General features: G+C 40.4%; 2 protein-coding genes across 2 annotated transcripts; both read right to left on the bottom strand.

Annotated features, from left to right (window-relative positions):
* Nucleotides 1–145: 145 nt before the first annotated feature.
* LOC108441601 (2',3'-cyclic nucleotide 3' phosphodiesterase) lies at nt 146–6,324 on the bottom strand. Its single transcript, XM_017721219.2, has 4 exons — nt 6,131–6,324; nt 2,924–3,617; nt 2,424–2,551; nt 146–1,955 (listed from the first exon to the last, which is right to left on the bottom strand). Exons 2-4 carry the CDS (start codon nt 3,597–3,599, stop codon nt 1,479–1,481), a joined length of 1,281 nt encoding a protein of 426 aa, XP_017576708.1. The 5' UTR covers nt 3,600–3,617; nt 6,131–6,324; the 3' UTR covers nt 146–1,478.
* A 3,628-nt stretch (nt 6,325–9,952) lies between these two features.
* odad4 (outer dynein arm docking complex subunit 4) lies at nt 9,953–19,444 on the bottom strand. Its single transcript, XM_017721236.2, has 12 exons — nt 18,657–19,444; nt 18,387–18,518; nt 17,755–17,908; nt 17,212–17,273; nt 16,765–16,921; nt 15,053–15,277; nt 14,794–14,922; nt 14,098–14,176; nt 13,868–13,954; nt 13,583–13,779; nt 12,074–12,174; nt 9,953–10,119 (listed from the first exon to the last, which is right to left on the bottom strand). Exons 1-12 carry the CDS (start codon nt 18,771–18,773, stop codon nt 10,084–10,086), a joined length of 1,476 nt encoding a protein of 491 aa, XP_017576725.1. The 5' UTR covers nt 18,774–19,444; the 3' UTR covers nt 9,953–10,083.
* Nucleotides 19,445–19,688: the final 244 nt, after the last annotated feature.

Genomic DNA, 19,688 nt, shown 5'->3' with positions numbered 1-19,688 from the left:
ATTTAGCCTATTTGCAACCAATGATCACGCACATTGTGCTTGGAAGGCTGACTGAAAAAACAAAATGAGAAGACCCAAAATGAGGAAGTGTGAAAGCTATAGCTGATGCTTCATCAAAACAGAACAGAACAAGCAGACACGGTTGTCAGAGCCAAGCAAATTCTTTATTAAGTGTACAAAAAACAAAACAAAATCAAAAAAGGTAAGTGCAAAAAACATAGCGCCTCAATGACGCAGGCCTACATAAGCATGGCTGCTGCCTTCGAGCGCCCAATTGCGGAGGAAGGCAAGAGGCAGTCACCAGTCACAGTATTCTGAGTGCACCTTTTGTCGAAAAGTGACAGCAATGGGAAAGAACATGAGACTAGCTCAAAATAGTGCTGTGTCGAGGCGATCCAATCGACAGAAGATATGGTTAGGCAAAGTGTAGCGTGTTAGCCATGTTAGCTAATGTGGCAGACGGCACATTCAGAAAGAAAGTTCCCACGGAGTGACTGTAGCACCACATGAGAGCTTTACGAAAGAGACATTCACAGTTTCACTCACTGAGAAAGACAGAATACAGCCATGTTGGATAGAGAGAGGAAAAAAGTGGAACAAAGCAAAAAACTATGTTGAAAATGCCTGTGCACTGAAGACTAAGGAATGGGGTGTGGGGTTTTACAGTTGATGCTGCATGCAGTCTTACTGAAGTTTGTCACAAAAGCCATATCACTACTGCAGAGAGAGAAGAAATGCACTAAATACGCAGACGTCCCAAACATACGCACACCAACAAACAGCCTTTCATGTGCAGGAATCAAATCTAGGCTCAATTTTTGAACTAACCTGGTGGCAAGACATACCTATTTGGCACCAATAATGTTACATCTAGTTGCAGCATCTGAACAGACGTTCTAGAACTCCAGCCTGACACACACACACACAATAACAAAGAAAAAAAAAAAAAAAAAAAAAAAAAAAAAATAAAAAAAAAAAAAACTAAACCAAACTGGAAGTGACGAGCAGTGACAACAGTGTAGCTAAACTAATAACACAGATAAACACAGCCTGATAAGCAAGCTAACATCATACTGAGTGCAGGGAAGACTGATTGAATGCTGCAGCGTAGAAGAGAACAGGGATAGTGCAGTGGCCAAAGCTGGGTGAGCTAGTAGCACCTAACGAGTGAACTATGAACTACAGCAGGGTGAGAAATGACCTTAAGGCAGATTCTAAGGCCTCAGAGCTTGTGCTGCCAAGCGAAAGAGGGGGAAAGGCACCTGCTAAAGGGAGGGCTGGGAGTGCTTTGGAATGACAGGGGCTTGCAGTATGTACCAAAAAAAACAAAATCACCCACCCCAGCCCTATGCGTACACTAAAGCTGAAAAAACACATACACACAATCCACAGCAACCACACATACAGAAAACCAGCCTCAGGCAGTTGGGGAGTGGTGCCCCCCCAAGAACCCTCAAGAAACATCTTCTTCATCTCCCTCACAGAATGGAGCACTTTGGCTTCTTCTTCTTCTCCCCACCCTCCTTCTTGGCTGGTTCAGCGGGAGGCTTGTCTTCGGAGAAGCTGGAGAAAGTGGTGTCGCATGTGACCGCCTCCCTCAAGCTCAGGTACCAGCGGCCCTGGCCCAGGTAGGACAGCGTGCCCAGCTCTAGCTCCTCCACGGCAGATGCCTCATGGTGTTCCTGCTGCAGAACCAGGATCTCCAGAAGGTCCAGGCCGGTCTGAACCGCCTCCACCCCTGCTGCACAGCCCAAGGTGACATGGGCGCGGCTGCCCACCGGAAGAGCCTCCACGCCTGCCAGGGAGGTCTCAGGTACACCCTCTTTGTCAGCTCCCGCTGGCCACAGCTGCAGCTGCTCTGAGGTCAGCTCTACACGGGCACCAAACGTGCGAGGGGTCACCATGAGACCCACAACAGACAGCTCAGCTGAGTTGCCGTATGAGTCCTTCACTACCTACACATGGAAACAGAGTGAGGTTCAGCAGTAGTGTGATCAATCTGAAGGTGACAATTCAACTGCATTGATTAACGCTTGAAATTAAAAGATTGATTATGAATCATATTGATCTCAGCAAATAATTGTTTTAAAACTTCTAAAATGTGTATTTTTGTTGCATCTGTAACCCTACAGAAATAAAATGTACTCCTCCTTGTTCCACAATTCCCACACTGCTGCAAGCCTACTTTGAATTGGTTGTTAATACTCAAAGTATGCAGTTCTAATCTTTAAAAAAAAAAAAAAGCTCTATTGTTGATTTTCCACTGCAGTGTAAACAATTCCACATCTGTAAAGCAATGACTATTTACACAGTGCAGCTTTAACCTTTGATATTAACCTTTTAAAAACTTATTAGGAGAGAAAAACAAGTAGAAAAGTGACACATTGTGTGATTCATACTACCTTGTTTCACTTGAAACTGACCTGTAGTTCAGCATATTCTTTTGATCCTTCTACCTTTCCATAGTCACAAAATTTGGTTGTGCAGTGGAGAGGTTCTTTGGTCTGGAAATACTGCTCCAGGTCTACCTCTTTCTCCGCTTCCCCAGTAACTAAACATGTAATGAAAGATTACAAAAAGAATGTCAAAAAACACCACACAGATAGAGCAAATAAAATGACGAAATCAATACAATGATAAAATAAAACCAAATAAATAAATAAAATGAACAAAAAACCACCAACAAATAGTGATTACATTTTGTTTAAATTAAATATTTATATCATCATAAAATATTCTGGATTTTCTTAAAGGTTATGCATGTTTTTTATCCCATATGTAATTTTTATTGTGTGACCTTTTTTTTTGTTTTCCAAACTCTGACTACTCCATTGTCAAACAGTACATTACTCTACAACTAATATAATCAACAGTGATTGCACTAGGCATGGCAAACTGACACTTAGAACCACTAAGCACTCACATTCATTGAGATGTTTCTTGAAGGCCTCCAAAGTGTCCAGAATCTTGAGGAAATCCATTGTGGAGCACTTTATCCTCTCCTCAACCTCTGAAAGCAGGAACCAGCCGTAGAAAAATGGAAGCTCTGCTTCTTTGGGGAGCTCAGCTGGAACCTGTTCTGCTTCAGATGGCTTTTCAGGCTCCGTCTCTGGGGCACCTGCTTTCTCCACTTCCTTTGCAGCAGTAGCTGCAGTGGCCTCCACTTCCCCAGCACTCTTTCCTTCTAACTTTTGTTCTGACTGGTCAGCAGACTTCTCAGCAACTTCTGGCTTCTTCTCCACCTGTTCAGTGGTCTTCTGCTCCACTACTTCATTTTCTGTCTTTGTCTCACCCTCTGCTGGTTTCTGAGGAGGCTTTTCCACTTCTGGTTTCACTTGGTCTGCTGCTGCATCCACATTCTCGGTTACCTGCGCTGGCTGAGGAGATGCTTTGGCTTCAGCAGGCTCCACTTCGGGTGCTTTCTCTGGCTCAGAAGTTTTTGTCTGTGCTTCCCCCGTCTCTAGAGGATTCTGCGGTGACTCGGTTGGCTCTGAGGGCTTCTCTTCTACCTCTGCAGGCTTGGGCTGCTCAGGAGTGGGCAATTCCTCTACGGCCTGTGACTCAGCAACAGCCTCTGGCACTTCCTGATTGGCTTCCATTCCTCAACAGCAGCGTGTCTGAAGAGAAGGACGAAAAAAATAATACAAACAAACATGAGATAATTATCAGTTCCCAAGAAGCTCAGCAACACAGATTAGACACAAGACATGCATCCTTATTGTTTCAGATGCTACACAGCATACAGTGGATAAAGAACATGTAGTGCATCACAAGTTTGTGGTCCACATACCTTCAGCACTAAAACTAACAAGAAAGTAGTACTGATCCACATTTGTACAGGAATCATCATCAGCAGCAGTCAGATAAGTATTATTCCCCTCACTCACTGTAACAGGGACATAACATACGGCTAATTAAAATGCTTCTGGATGATAATCCAGCATCTGTCACTTATGTTTTCATAACAGTATTAGTTGTGTTAATCCAGATTCTAATCTTCCTTGTTCAGTGCAGAACTCATTTAGTTCATAAGACACACTGAGCAAAATAGCGTTCCTAATTCTGAGATACTTAAAGGCAATCAGGAAGTGTCAAAACAGAACCACAACCACCCTCGTATTAGCTCCAAGTTTAGCAACAGAGAACATGGTGATTTTTTTTGGTAGGAGGAGTCAGAGTTATTAATGCTAAACTATTGTTATACTATTGCAAACATTAACCTGCCCAGGCACAGCTAATGAAAGTAGGGCAACTGGTTAAACTTTAACAGGCACATTTACATCATGAAATAAAGATATGATGCATGTAAATAACTGTTAGTCATAAGTCATTCTAAGTAATTCTGACTAATTTCCTGAATAAATAAATGGACAAAAATTTAAGTTACAGCCACTCCTGAACAGGACTTTTAAAAAAAGTGTTCCAGGACTTCTTCTACATATCTGTAGAATTCAATCATTATAATTTATACAAGTCATTCAGAGTCATTTTCAGCAGTGATGGGATACGTTGCTTGATGCCAGACACACTTTAACCTTTTTTTTCCCCCTTCCATTGTCTAAACTATTTTGGGCTCATTTGGTATTTTCAATGGACACCAAACAATCTGAAAGACTATGCTTATATCAAATCACTGAATCATGCCGTTAGTTTGAAAAACAAGTGGAATTTCCCTTAAATAAAAACGGCATGTGGAATGCATTACTGTTAGATTTCTCAAACGCCTGAAAATGCAATCCAACTGACTCTTTCCCACAGACATGAGCTCATTCTTTCAGGCCTCAATGCAGGCCTGGCCAGGTAAACTTAAAATAAAAGGGGGAAAAAAAGCAAATTTCCTCTGACTTCCAGAAGGATTTGGGGTTCAAATTCGAGGCACCACCCTGCATTGTAAAAGCAATCCCTGTAGGTTGCTGTCTGCTCTTCCCTGTCCTTATATAACCCCCACCCCATACACTCCTCCCTGGCCATCTTTCTCCTGCTGTCTCGCCCGCACGGTCAACCCCCCCTCAGGCAGGCACAGAGTGGCCAGGGCAAAACGCAACCCCCTTTATTTCAAACATCTTTCCTATTCACGAACTGCCAACTGTCATTTTCTCGATTTTTACAGCCCCCCCACTGCAGCTGCGTGGCTCTAAGCACGAAAAGTATCAGCTGACCAGTGTTCCTGTTCTTCAACACTCAAAACACTTTAGACGCAACCCAGGAGACAGTGACGCCCATCAGTCTTCCTCTACCCACTGTTCCTGGTCTTAAAACACGTTTTCATTAAAATGTAACCAACTCAGCGAGACCTACATTCACACAGAGAACCACCAGAACCCCACAGCCGTTCAGACAGCAGGCCCGTGTACAGTCCTCGAGCCCACGCGAGGAGAATGTGGACTGAAAGCCACTGCAGGCCAGCAGCTGCGTTAGTTTTACCTTGAACACAGTCCAAAACAGAGGGGAAAGTGGGCACACAAAGGGGGACAGGAACAGCACAAGCCAGAGAGGACCAGCCGGGCGCGGCCAGCGTGAGACAGCAACACCTGCAAATGGTTTGCGTCGCTTTCTTTGTGCGACCGAATTCGATGTGGGCCACGCCGCACGCTCCTCCACTCTAGACAAAGAAACGCAGACCCCCAGACATCTTCAGCCTCTCAGCGACACAAAGAAGGAACCAAGAACTACAGAAGAGCCTAATTTCACAGAAGATACACCCTACAGTTTTAGATAACACAGAAAAACTAGGGCAGCTGGAAACAGCTGTAGGTAATTAGGGGGAAAGGAAATAAGTGGCATTTTGGTTACAGGGCAGAAGCTGAATGGTGGTGGGGGAGAAATTAGGCAGTTTCGTGGGTAAGAATGAGGACAAATTTGGATTTTGGGGAGATGTGGGGAGTGGCAGCACCGCCACAATGCATGCACGCACACACACACGCACGCACACACACACCAAGAGCAAAAACGCGGCGTCTGATGGAACCGAGGCCAAAAAGCGCTGGCTGGAGCCACGTGGTGCCCCAAGACATTCGAGAAGACCCAAAACACGTCCAAAAAACAAGAAGAGGAAACTGTTCTGCGCAGAAAGGCGGGTGGAGACACTGAGAGGAAAAGCAGGCAGAGGAATAAAAGAAGCTCTCCTTACCCAACTGAAGCTCTGAAAGTAACTCGTGTAGCTCCCGCTCACTGGGCCCGTGCAGCGGCGAACAGCACCTTTCTGTTGTCCTTTTCCCCCTCGTTTCTTTGCTTGGTGGAAATTTGCCCCCGCCTGGCCGAGCAGTGATCAGGGGAAGCGAAGCAGAGGCCACGGCGCTCTTGAGCTGTGCTGCCGCACGAGTTGAGTGGGCAGGGTCGGCGCCCAAGGCCACGCCCACTACGAATGTATAATAAGTTGGACGGGGGTTTAAGATGAAAATTTTTAATGTGAAATATTTTTAAATACGTATTTATCACAAGCAAAACAGTAAGAGCAGCATATGAAGCCTCAGTAAGCTCTAAAATGACAGGGGCGTGGTCTAATCGTACTTGAAACACATAAACGGATATTTCCCTGAGTTGTGAAGAAAAAATATAGATGCATTTTTAGTCTTTTTATGGTATTCATAATATTAACTGTCTGTCTTGTGAAAATGTTGCTGATAACTTTGCTTACAAAAAATCTACAAAAAAACTGAGTTACACGACGCTGTAAATTTGTGAAAGTATTCATATGTGTCTATTTATTTATTTATTTATTAACGTATTTATTCATACGCTGTGAGGTGATTTGTTAGTTGCTGTTATTAAAACATACATTTTTAACAGTTAACATTTTCCCACAGTTATTTAATGCTTAATATTAACTCACTCATCCTTACATGTGTGGGTGGAGATGTCCCTTAGAGCACTACCCCCACCCCCCACCGGGCCCTGTTGGTAACACTGTCTTGGGACGTTTAATGGGCGTGGTTAAATGCATATTATTTGCATAATAAAAAAAAGCGCGTACTTTATATGCGTGGGCGTGGCCATGATCTCATTCAGGAATGCTGAGTAGTTGCATTCGGTTCCTCCAAAAGACATTTGAGTTTCAGACATTTGACCAAAGTTCGGCCTTACATGCGTGACAGAATGAAGACTCAGGGGTGAATATTTTTTCGTTCACGTAAAATATTCAGTTTATTACAATAAGTAACATGTAGCCGAGGAAGGCCTCAATATAAGTCACTGAGATTATTACGTGATATAATGGTAAAACAAAATAAATCTGCGTATTGTTTTGGCTTTTAACACCTTGCATGTACCTCTCCACCACGAAGGGATGAGAAAAAGGTCGTTATAGACCAAAATATGTTCTCAAAACTGTCCTAAAATAATGTCAGGCAACACACTCATAATTTCTCGTTCCCAACTACTTCTCAGCTTTCTGTGAGGGAGCTTTTAGAGCTATTCAACTTTTTGGATAGCCAGGTCCTTTTTTCACCACCATGAACAATTCAGATTTGGCACGTTTCTCTATAATGAAGCATTTTACATCCAGCTCATCTGAATGACGCTGTTTACATTTCAACTATTCAATTATCCATTTTTTAAATTGGTGGAATTACCTTAAGTTTGTTGTTAGGGGGTGTGTCAATAGAAGATTAAAACAATGGAAATTCCACACAACTGGAAATTCTTTTTAGTCCAAAACTGTCCCTAGGCCATGCTTGGGAAAGTGACTCAAAGTAGTTCTTATTGAGAAAATCATTAACTGCCTTGCTTCATGCTGCGGGTTTTCATAAGAAACTAAAATAAGGTCTTAAAATGGGAGAATCTTTAACCCAGGAGAATTGAGATGTTGGCGAATGTGACCAAAATGGAAAGGTAATTAAAATCAGTTTTGATCAGTTTCCTCTAAGTTTTATACATTTAAGATAAGATAAGATAATCCTTTATTAGTCCCACAGCGGGGAAATTCACAAATTGTAGTCCGACATAGATTGAGGACTTTTTTTGTTGTTATTAGTGGCCCTGTTTCTTCTTCCAGTTTAAACCCTCAACACATATTGGACATCAAGAGAATGAAAGAAAGAGCTGTTGCCTAAAAGAGCCGTTTAGTTACACAATCTACAGTCCACCAGCCAGATCTTCTTAGTATGTTGTAAGCTCTTAGTACTGACTTACATGGCACTAAATTGCATATCAAGGGTTTTTCCTGGACACAGATTAAGACAGATTAGGCCAGATTAAGTCTGCTCTTGGACTAGGAGCCATTATCAAAACAGAAAGACAATTGAAAGTATTTTAGTACAGGACTACAATGAATCTGTGTTCAGAAGTCCAGCCCTGGGTGTGCTAGCCTAAGCAATGCTAATGTGTTCAGACATCATACAAAACATCAGGGCCTAATCTGCTCATCTAACTCTTCTGCAACCCATGGAGCGACTCAGGGTTTTCCAGGCCTCTCTGGCAAATATAGACAAGCTGAAACTGCTTTCTAACCGGTACTGGTATGTGATGTTCTTGCATAACTTTCTCACAAACACATTCACACACATTTTCAATATTATGCAATTAACCTTGGCACATCTTTCTTTTGAAACACTCTGAAGTCAAAAATAAAATTTGCTTGTATTACCTTTTGTCAACGTGCGACAAAAACTTTTTATCTCCAAAAACAGAACTTGTCAAGATGCAGAAGAAACCATTATTTACACACTGTCCAAAGGAGATAAGAGCTTTTGTTGGCCTTTCATTGCTTTAGAAACTATCACCGCATAGAAAATGGAGAAAAACTGATTAAAAAGGTTATGTTTATGCACCAACCCCACCATAACAATATCAGTACTTCCAAAACTTAAAAAAAAAAGTACATGCTGTTAGGCCCACCTAATCCATATAAGGAAACTAGACTGCAGGTAGTTTAGAATGAATTGTCACAAAACCCATCACATGTACATATACATACACAAACACCTAAACAGCATACAGCAGTTTAGCCCCACCCACAGATGCTGAAGTTATAAAGTGTCTTTCAGTCTGGGGCCCAATACATGGCAACCAATCAAAACAGTTTATTTACATACACTCACCGGCCACTTTATTAGGTACACCTGTTCAATTAACACAAATAGCCAATCAGCCAATCACATGGCCACAACTCAATGCATTAAGGCATGTAGAGGTGGTCAAGACAACTTGCTGAAGTGCAGACCGCACATCAGAATGGGGGAAGAAAGGTGATGTAAGTGAGTTTGAACGTGGCGTGGTTGTTGGTGCCAGACGGGCTGGTCTGAGTATTTCAGAAACACCTGATCTAGTGGGATTTTCACGCACAACCATCTCTAGGGTTTACAGAGAACGGCCAGAAAAAGAAAATATCCAGTGAGCGGCAGTTGTGTGGACAAAAATGCCTTGTTGATGTGAGAGGGCAGAGGAGAATGGGCAGACTGGTTCGAGATGATAGAAAGGCAACAGTAACTCAAATAACCACTTGTTACAACCAAGGAATGTTTCCAACACCTTGTTGAAAGTATGCCATGAAGAATTAAGGCAGTTCTGAAGGCAAAAGGGGGTCCAACCTTTTACTAGCAAGGTGTACCTAATAAACTGGCCAGTGAGTGTATATCCTTAAACACAAATAAACAAACAGTTTTACTCTAAGCAATAAAGAGAGGTTGAAATTGTTAATGTGAAAATGAATGACTGTTTTTTGTACATAAACCCACAGAAATACCCAAAGCAAAAAATGAAAGGAAAAATATAGCATATGGGCCCTTTAAAGTACATCTCAATCATCATCTGACCTCAGACAAAGCCTCAGCACATGTGCGTGTAACAACTAAATCCTAAAACTAACTGAGCTTGTTTGTTCATTCTTTAATACAGTGACAGATTGTGTACACAGTGATCTCACTGATGTTTTTCATATTTACACATATGGAAATAAGCAGAAGGCCAATTCCCCAGTTTCCAACATTCTCCAACTGAACCCCACACATATTCATATCTTCTCCATGCAGGCTTTATTTCAGTGTTCGGAAGTGTGAATACGAAGAGCAATCAGGATTTGTTGGTTCATATTTGATTTAGTCACGGAAAAGTCCATCAGAAGGGAAAAGCAAACAGACAGTCCTCTCACTGTGTTGCTTGCTGCCTCGTCTCACGAAGGGCCTGATGGACCAGAGAGTCAGATGTCAGTTCAAAGAATAAAATGGCACCAGTGAATCACAAAAGACAGAAGTTTCAGAATTAAATCCTGAAATTAAAGGAAAAGTAAATGTTTTATCTAGCCCTACTAAGAAGTACTAAAAGTAGGCAGTCAGGTGATCTCATCCATCGTATGTCCAAAAGTGTCCATACTCCTTTTCTAAATAGGGAATTTGTCCTTTTTAAAGAGGAATTCCTCTGAATTTCCAATTTATCAAATAAATAAATAAATAAAAACAATAATAACAACAACAATAATAATAATTAATAAATAAAGTCTTTCAGAGTGATTAGAAGTGGAATGCTCCATTTCACGGAAACAGAATCAGAATTTATTGCAGTGGAGGTGATAGGAACCAAATGTCTGAAGAGTTAAAAGCCACTAAAAACTAAAAAATTGTTCCAAATTGCCTGATGCAATTTTTCAATAGTTTTGCACTAAAGTTCTGGCCTAAAACTGTTTTTTTAATCTACTCATGGTGGAGTGTCATAATAAGTAAAAATAGTACCTACAGAAACCATATTTTTCCACTGTTTTTCACAATTATCACTATTTTGCTGTTAACATAAAATTATAAACACTGAGAAGATGTGTTGATTCACTGATGGTTTTACATAGTAAGTAAAGTGGCTATATCTTTGTTGTAGACACTGCAACCATTGGTTTCTATCAGATTGTAAAGACAATCTGAGTTGGTAAGTTCCTCTACAATGAACCATTTAGCATCAAACTACTTTGGTTGACTGTTTAAATCGCAACAAATTAATTATGCAGCATTTTTGAAAACTGGGCGGAATTTCCCCTTATATATGCAGCCACTACTGGCATAGGCGATCAATTGTGCTCATACAGCTTGTACATTCAACAAAAAGCATTGCCAGTAGAATAGGACACTCTGGAGCAACTGCTCATGAGCCAATGATCACCATGCCCAATGCCAGCTAAAGGGGTATAAAGCCCCCCAGCACTGCTCTGTGGAGCAGTAGTGCTGCATTCTTTGGAGTGATGGAGCATGATCCACTATCTTTGGGATGAACTGGAATGAAGTTTGTTAGCCAGAGCTAATATTCCAATACCAGGAACTGGCCTTTCTAATGCTCTTGCAGCGGAATGCAAGCAACATCTCACAGCAATGTCCCAACATTTAATGTAAAGCTTTAATAGAAGAGCAGAGGTGTTATTGCAGCAAAGCGGGACAAACTCCCTATTAATACTTTTGATTTCAGAAGAAATGTCTACAAATGATTGGATATATGGTGTATTTATTATTAGAGTTTAGTGCTTGGTGTGACATTAGCACCAATATTCAACACTCTTGGCCATCAAAAGTAGGTTAATCATTCCTGACCATCATTTGTTTGATCTGTGTTTAGTGATCAAGCACTAGAATAAGAAAATCTGTCATCTAATTGACTCCTGGTACAAACTGACTAACTACTATGGTATCTGCTAATTTAACCAACCAAATAATTTAATTCCTCTCTGACACCATTTGCTGCTTCTACAGTATTTTGTTGGAAACCTCTGCTCTGTCATATTTTGCCTCACTATGGAAGGAACCCACTGCTGATTTTCATAGTCGTTTCATTTTCATTTTATGCTGGTCCAGCCCCTTCAGCAAACCACAGCTGAGTAATGGACTAACAACATCCTTGTGATCTAAACATTCCCATTCATCCCGAGACTCTTCTGAATATTTATATATACACTACTATATTGCTGTCACGCTGTGCTTTGCTACAGGGACAACAGAGAAACACTAGTTTCTGCAGTTGAGTAAAATTCTCAGTAATTCAGAATCTCAGCCATTTTAATTCAGTATGAATGCGGTGATAGAAAACCGGTAGGAGTAAAACAAGAGCAAAAGATAGTTCCTGGATGAACGAGAGAGGAGAGGGGAGGAATGTCTGTGTTGACCTTCTGTATGGCGTCTGTGGCAGCTTCATCCCGCAGCAGTTTAGCTCTGTCCAACGCCCTCTCAAAGTGTAACACACTGGCTTTATAGTTACCCAGTTTTACTAAGACAGGAAGAAAGATGAAGACATTGAAAATGAGCAAAAATATCTGTGGGCTACATTACAAACTAGATGACTGCAGAGGGAAGAGGCAAAATAAAACAGCAAATAAACAAGATGCTAATGCACTTTAAAAGCAACAACACATTTAAACCATGTTTAAACCATGTAAGTATAAATATTTCTATTGATGTATACATGGATCATTCTACTAAAATGGTTAAAAGTTGGAAAAAAAAAAAAAGACATTTATCTGACTTGAACTTTAGATTAAAATCCTTTTGCTCTGAATGACCCTATAACTTGTTTATTTTAATAAACCAAATGATTAAACATTTCATTTTATTACTATCATAACTTTACCAAATGTGTTAGTAGTGAATGTTACCGTAGCAACAGTTTTAGGTCATTTTGAGCAGCAAACACAGCTTTTAAACAGTTACACACACCTAAAGTTTTTTTTTCATTAAAACTCATAAAAGTTTACTTAATTGCAGAAAATGTGTTGCAGTATGCAACAATGGGACATAAAGAACCTGTTTACACCAGGTCACTTCATGTAACAAGTATCTGGATTGTATCCAGATAAGATTTTAGCCACATGTATTTACACTTGGCAGTTAAATGCGTCTACGGTTAGTCAGACTTAATCCGATTGCTGTGTGGGACAAATTATGCAAATATGCTTGTTATGCGGCAACAAATGACAAATTATTTATTTAGTCATCTGCAGTTCGTTTTGCACAGTAGTGCCTGTCCATATTCCTTTTAAGCATTTCCCTGTGTCTGTACCCAGGCATCAGCCCGTGCCCAACCATGTGCATCCTTCACTGTTATCTTCCTCATAGACATGGATCACACACCCAGTGACGTACTGCATGGGGAGGAGTTTCAGTTGTACTGGGAGGGCATTTGGATGCTAAATGTGTCTTGGAGAGATAGATGGATGCATCTACACTGCTAAAATATGTGGCTCAAATTAATCTCCACCACCTACTGAAGTGGTTTGAGTGACCAGGTTTGTTTCTGTTTTAAAGGTGTTTTGAGTGCATTAACACTTGCACTTTTATATGGCTTGGCCTGATCCAGATATAATCCTGATACTCAGGATGCAGTGACCAGGTGTAAACAGGATCTCAGTGCTCACCCTGTGGCTAAATCTAATTCTTGGAACTTCACTTTAAAATCTTTTAAAACCATCTGGACATTAAGTCATAACATGCTCTGTTGCTTTGCTTGAATATGTTTTAATATTTGCTCTGCTTTCCAGCTGTATATTAAAATTCTTATCCTACAGGAATGCTGTAAAAAAATTTAGATCAGAGGTTTTAAAGGAAAATAATGACCTTGATTAACCGTAACATATTTCTGTAATTTTATGTGTATTCCAAGTAATGCAGTTTGGACTCACACTCAGCCTGTGCCACCAGCACACTTGCATTGAGCTGCCAATTCTCATCACTGATGTCATCTGCAGCACTAAGAGAGCGAGTTCCATAATCTCTGGCCTCCATGTGACGCTTGAGCTCCAGGTAACAGCGGCCTATCTCATGGAACAGCCAGGCCTTCTCTAGACCACCTTGCGCCAAAGGTACCTTTTCCTCCCAGCTATGTACATGCAATTAAAACCTTACAACAATAAAATGACCATGTTCATACCAACAATGTATGTAACACAGAAGACAGACACACTCACACTTCTATGGCTCGTTGAAATTTGCCAATACGTGCATAGACTCGGCCGATGTTGTCCAGAGCCCTGGACTTACTGTCCACTAATTTACTGCAGAAAAAGAAAAAAAAAAAAAAAATCAAACAAGAACACAATTTTTCAAACAAATTACTTTTTATCTTTTTAAAAGCTGAAGCAACAACACACCCACTTTCCAGCCATCACAGGTATTCTGGATCATTTTGAAGACTCACCTTTGTTGGGCCAGTTCCAGATCTTTCAGGTGGTTGTCCAACGCCTTGTCCATGTCTCCCAGGTCCATCAGAGCATTACCTGAGCACAGAGCAACAAGACACAGCCTGAAAACTGACCTCTGCCCACAGCAGCATAAATCTCTGACCTCATAGGATTCAGTTTGTGTATGATTCTTTAGAAAATGATTCACCATGATTCAAATTTGATGATTTTTGTGCAGTTTAGAACTATTTAAAAACACACATTCACATATGTGGCTGGAGGAACTGACACCTGTTCACCCCTGTTATCATACATTTCAGCTTAAATGTGGCTAAGATATGTACAATATGGACAATAAAAATAAAATACCAAGGTTGTGTTTTTGGGATGTGAGGGAGCGGTGCAGTCTTTGATCCAATAATTTTATTTTAAACAAAAAAATAAGGGCATACTTATAGAATTATAATAGTACTATTGTATAATTTTACATTAATAGCATAATAGATTAATCAATTTCGACATTACAAAATCAATGCAGTTGAATCATGGCTTTTATGCGGATGCATCACAATGCATTTTTGCATTGGTTTAGTATCTCCACTAATTTTAGTGTATACTCTAGCTTTTGCTGATCCTGTCCGGTCAGTTTTTTTTACTGACTCACATTTTCTCAGCCTGTGTGAATAAGGGATCTGAAGCCAGGTCAGTATTACCAATGCAACTGTATAGGTTTCCCAGCACCTCGCTCTTATTGGGCAAAGCCTCCTCAGACCAGCCCTGCACAGTCTTCAAGACGTCCCGGGCTTTTTTCAGGCTGCCATTTGCATTGCCTGCACTCAGTGCTGTAACGCAAACATTCAAAGCACACAAACAATAGAGGCTTGCTGCAATGACAAATGAGCATTGAAGCATTAATAGCTAACATTTTGATTGGGCAAACAGGTAAGAACAATCACTAGTGCAGTGTTTCACCTGCGTCAATCTCCTCCAGGTTTTTAAGAATGTAGCAGGTTGGGTCAGAGGGAGGGAGGTGGCGGGCGCGGTTCCACTGCTCCCGCAGAAGCTTTCGGTCTCGCTGCCGGGCATAGATGGGCTTCTGTTGCCACCAGAATTCGCTCCGCGTGTCCAGATACGAAATACAGTTCAAGATGACATCCTGCAGCCGCTCGCCGCCACGCGTCTTTCCTTTAATTAGATCTGTAGGGAAAAGCAGTAAATACTCACATAAACAAACATGCGCCATTATTTAAATGTTTAACTCACTTGTCATATTAACTGTTTTTGTATTCAAGAACAAGCCATACAGTGTCAACTTTATAATATACACTAGCAAGAAGAAAGTGAAATGATAAATAATGATTTATTTATAGTACTTTTTTCTCAAGTTATGTTCCTTGAGATTTCATCACTACTTTTCAAATACCAGGTGTTTTGGGTATCAGGTTGATTCCACGATTGAGTTTCCATTTAGCCTTTACAATTCCTTAAAATGAAACATCCTTTTATTATTTTCATTGAATCAAAGATTCAAAACTCAAAAAATGTGTTAACTTTACTAATATAGGAACTTTTTTTTTTTAATAAACAAACGCTCTTTGCTGACAGTGCCTTGAATAAGAGACACAGGATTTTGTTTTTTTAGCAAAGAATTAGCAAATGCTCAAAATGTGGTCAACTAGCAATCATGCTAACAGCATGAGGACATGACTGGCATTCTAATGATTTACTTAAGCCTTGTGTGGTGTTCGGGTCTGTGGGACCCATTTTAAATGTTTACCAAAATAAAAAATAAGTGATTTTTTTTTTTTTTTCAAGGTTTTCAATGATTTCACCCCCTTCACATTTATCTATTACACATAGTGGTGTTGGGGTGAACCCGGGGGGGAATAGAAGTGTGGAGGTGCTGTGTCCCTTCACTCGGTTCTCCTCCTAAATGGCCTGCTGTTAGTGTGTCATGGACAGGCTACAGCTGCTAAAGGAGAACCCTATGCTGGACACTTGTGATACTTTTAACATCTGTATTTTTAAAAATTCTTTTATGGTTATTATTTGATAAAACAATGCGGTGGGTCCATCAGACCAATGAGTAACAAAAACAAACATCACACAAGGGTTAAACTGTATTTTTCACTCTATAATGTGAGTAGCAGGGTTGCACTTTCAATGGGTCCTTGTCAGTCAGTATCACAATATCAGTGAAAATAAAGAAAAAAAAAAAGAATAAGAGAACTTTCTTTTCTACTTCCCTGGATAATACGGAAATTCAGATTACGGAAATTCCTGTTGAATATGTGACTTGTGGAACTGCACAGGGGTCTGCACAGGTTCAAGTGAATGTTGAAGAACGAATGCTTAAAAAAGACATGAAACAGATTCATGCTTGGCATTTTTGGATAATTATAATATTTAAATTTTAAAATAAAGTGTAGTTATATGGGGCTGGGACACCCAGAAATGCTGTTATCAAAGTGGTTTAGAGGTTGCCCTGCGACGGACTGGCGACCTGTCCAGGGTGTATCCTGCCTTCCGCCTGCTGTGATATAAGTACTAATATCACCTTACAGTTATTTTTCACATGTACAAATGCACTGCATCTGCAACAAAGTTGGTTCTACACTATTACAAGACTGACTTTCGAATGATATTGTAGCTCCTGTTTTTCACAGCTCCACTCAGAGACACACCTTCATCTTTAAGCAATTTTTCCAGGTACTCTTTGTCTGTGTACAGCTCTCCCAGTAGCTGCTTTGTTGTTCTCTCACTCTTGGGCGTCTTCTGGCCTTGCTGTCTCGGCTCTCTCTTCACAGAACGGATCAAAGGCTTTGGTCGAACTTTTTTCAGCTTTTTGCCAGAAAATAAATATAGAAAGACAGGCACACATACAGACATACAAACAGATACGTACATCATTAAAATCAAACTTAATGGTCCAACGTAAAACAATGTCTTTTTCTACACATTTTTACATGATCCTTTTTACAGTTCACCCAAACCAAGCACTCTATGATGAGTGTGTATCATTGGATATACAATTTAAATGAGCTATTTCTGATGTGTTCTTATTGTTACTGTTTATTGTAACAAAATAACTTTTTAAACTGCTTGAGGAGCTAAAAAGGGGGCATACTTGCCTCATCAGTTTTATGGAAGAAGGAGAGATCACCCTTATTCTCCAGTTTCACTGATGAGGGACCTGGAGAGGCAGAAAGACAGAAGACAATGTAGTTTCACTTCATGAAGCAGATTTACTAAACACAACTTCTAAATTTTAGATTTGGAGTTAGTTCACCTAAAGGTAATTTGTACTTTTCAACCCACAGTTTTAATGGGCATACTATTGCTCAGCTGGCATGTGTACTTGTAATCTGCCCATATTCTGACAAAACACAATATACGCCATGAAATTTACTATAAATCATTAGAGAGGCAATTTTCTGACTAGTGCTGTTTATTTTTCTAAAAAGGTATCAAGGAAATACAGCAGGCTTAAGCCACAGCTAAATGGAACTCATTCATTCTGGCTTTTAAAAATTGTCTATTGTAGCAAACTATACTTTTTAAATGATCACAGGTTTTGTAAAACAGTTTTTCAAGGTGTATCATAAATAAACGCCATATTTTCTGTATTTAGTCAATCTGAGAATCGTTGGAGGGTATTCACCACAGGTACTCACTTCCCACAGAGTTGTTGATGGCCTCCTGAGCTTTCTGTATGCCCAACCTGAACTCCTGTAGCTCTGGACGCAGTTTGTGGCCACGGTGGTAGAAGACCAGAGCGAACTCAAAATCACCCATGGTATAGAGAGCCTCTGCCTTCTGATACAAACCCTGAGGGAGATGAGAAAAACCTCTCAGCCACAGCACTGTGCTACAGACTCCTAATCTGAGGACCCTGAGAACAAAGAGTGTCGAAACATCTCCAGTCTCAAAAAAGACAAAATTCATAACAAGTGAACTATAGTATTTCACCAAATATGGACATATGTTGCCTATTTCCTGACACAGGGCTGGTATCCCAGACATGGATTACACCTATTCTTGGACTGAATTGCAGTTCTAATTGTAAATCAACATTTTTAATCTGGGTTTAGGCTTAATCAGGGTCTGCGAAAGCCTGCCCACACCGTTTAATCAACTTAGTACTAAACACTCACCGACTTACATTAAACAGAAACCAGATGCCAATTTATAAATTCATAAAATGTCATTTCTGAAAAAAATGTTGGAATAATAATACAAATTGAGGCTAAAAGTCTGTTTTGCGTCGCAAAACGCAATCGGCTAATACTTTACTGTTCATGCACACCTTGAAAAAGTTCTTGTCCTCTTTGAGGGAATCCTCTGCATCCTTCAGAGCGTTCTCTGAATCCCCCATTTTCACATAGCACTTCGATCTGGCAACCAAGCAGTTCTTGTCGTCTGGCTGTAATGTTAGAGCCTAAAGCAAACGAACAAGTTTCATAGCTATATTTATAATTTCTGCTTTAAGTAACGGGCGAGTTTATTTTGTCCAGCAATGGCCACCAGACTAGAAGGTTAGGTTAGGCTAACGTTAGCTCACTAAGTCAGAACTTACCGTGGAGTAGCTTTCAATGGCCTTGGTGTATTCTCGTTTGTGAAAGAGTTGGTCACCTTCTGCCATATAGGTGGAAAAAGTACTTTTCGGACCCTGCTCTTCCTCCTTATCAGACATTTTAGTTTAATTGTGGCTAAAGTATTAGAGTTACGTTAGTAACCTGCCAGCAGCACTGGTACAAGCAGCTCCTCGCTCAGGACTGTCCCATCTGAGGTATCCTAGCAACCGCTTAACAAAACCAGCGTTAAGGTTAGCTTAGCCTAACGGCTCCAATTACCCACAGATTAGCACTAAGCTAATTTCTGTGACCGTGCTAAGAGAGGTTTGACTACCAAAACACAAGTGTGGGTTGCTGCTGTTTAGTAAAAACCTCTGAAGCATTTTCATGCTTGGTATTTAACTAAACCTGTCCTCCAGTAATTCATCAGCAGTCTCTGATGGGACAAGGGGCTCCACAAGCCTTTGTGTTCGTACTCTGTCAGACAAACGGATTAATTCAACAAACAAACAAACAAAGAGATGCGATGAAGACCTAATATCTGCTATTCACTAGAAGTACCTTGCATTTGAGTTCAAACGTTGCTGAATGTCTCACTGTTATGCCTCTGCCTGTATATTGTGAATGCAAGTCCTATCACGTGAAAGCTGTTAAAGGTGCAGATGTGCAAGATTTAGTGGCATCTAGTGGTCTGGTTGCAGATTGCACTCAACTTAAAACACCCTTTTTAAAATTAAATAATAAATAAACAGCTGTACAGTAAATAAGTAAAAAAAACTGCAAAAAAAGTAAACAGAACTACGAAATAAATTGACAGAGAAAAATCAATAAAAGGACATTAAATAAAATATTAACTGAATAGCCCGGCAGCGACCACTGATTCTTCTAGGTCTTCCAACCTGTGCTATAGCGCCTCCAAATTCAAGCTGCCACTTCAGCATAAAACACGAGACACTCTCTGAAGTCGGTGTTTGGTTTGTCCTTACGGAGCTACTGTAGAAACATGACAGCATTTGGGCGCTATTTTACTTGAT

The sequence above is a fragment of the Pygocentrus nattereri genome, chromosome 14, assembly GCF_015220715.1.
Source record: "Pygocentrus nattereri isolate fPygNat1 chromosome 14, fPygNat1.pri, whole genome shotgun sequence".
Taxonomy (NCBI): Eukaryota; Metazoa; Chordata; class Actinopteri; order Characiformes; family Serrasalmidae; genus Pygocentrus; species Pygocentrus nattereri.
The sequence above is the reverse complement of the archived record's forward strand: the minus strand, read 5'-3'. Positions and strand labels throughout refer to the sequence as shown.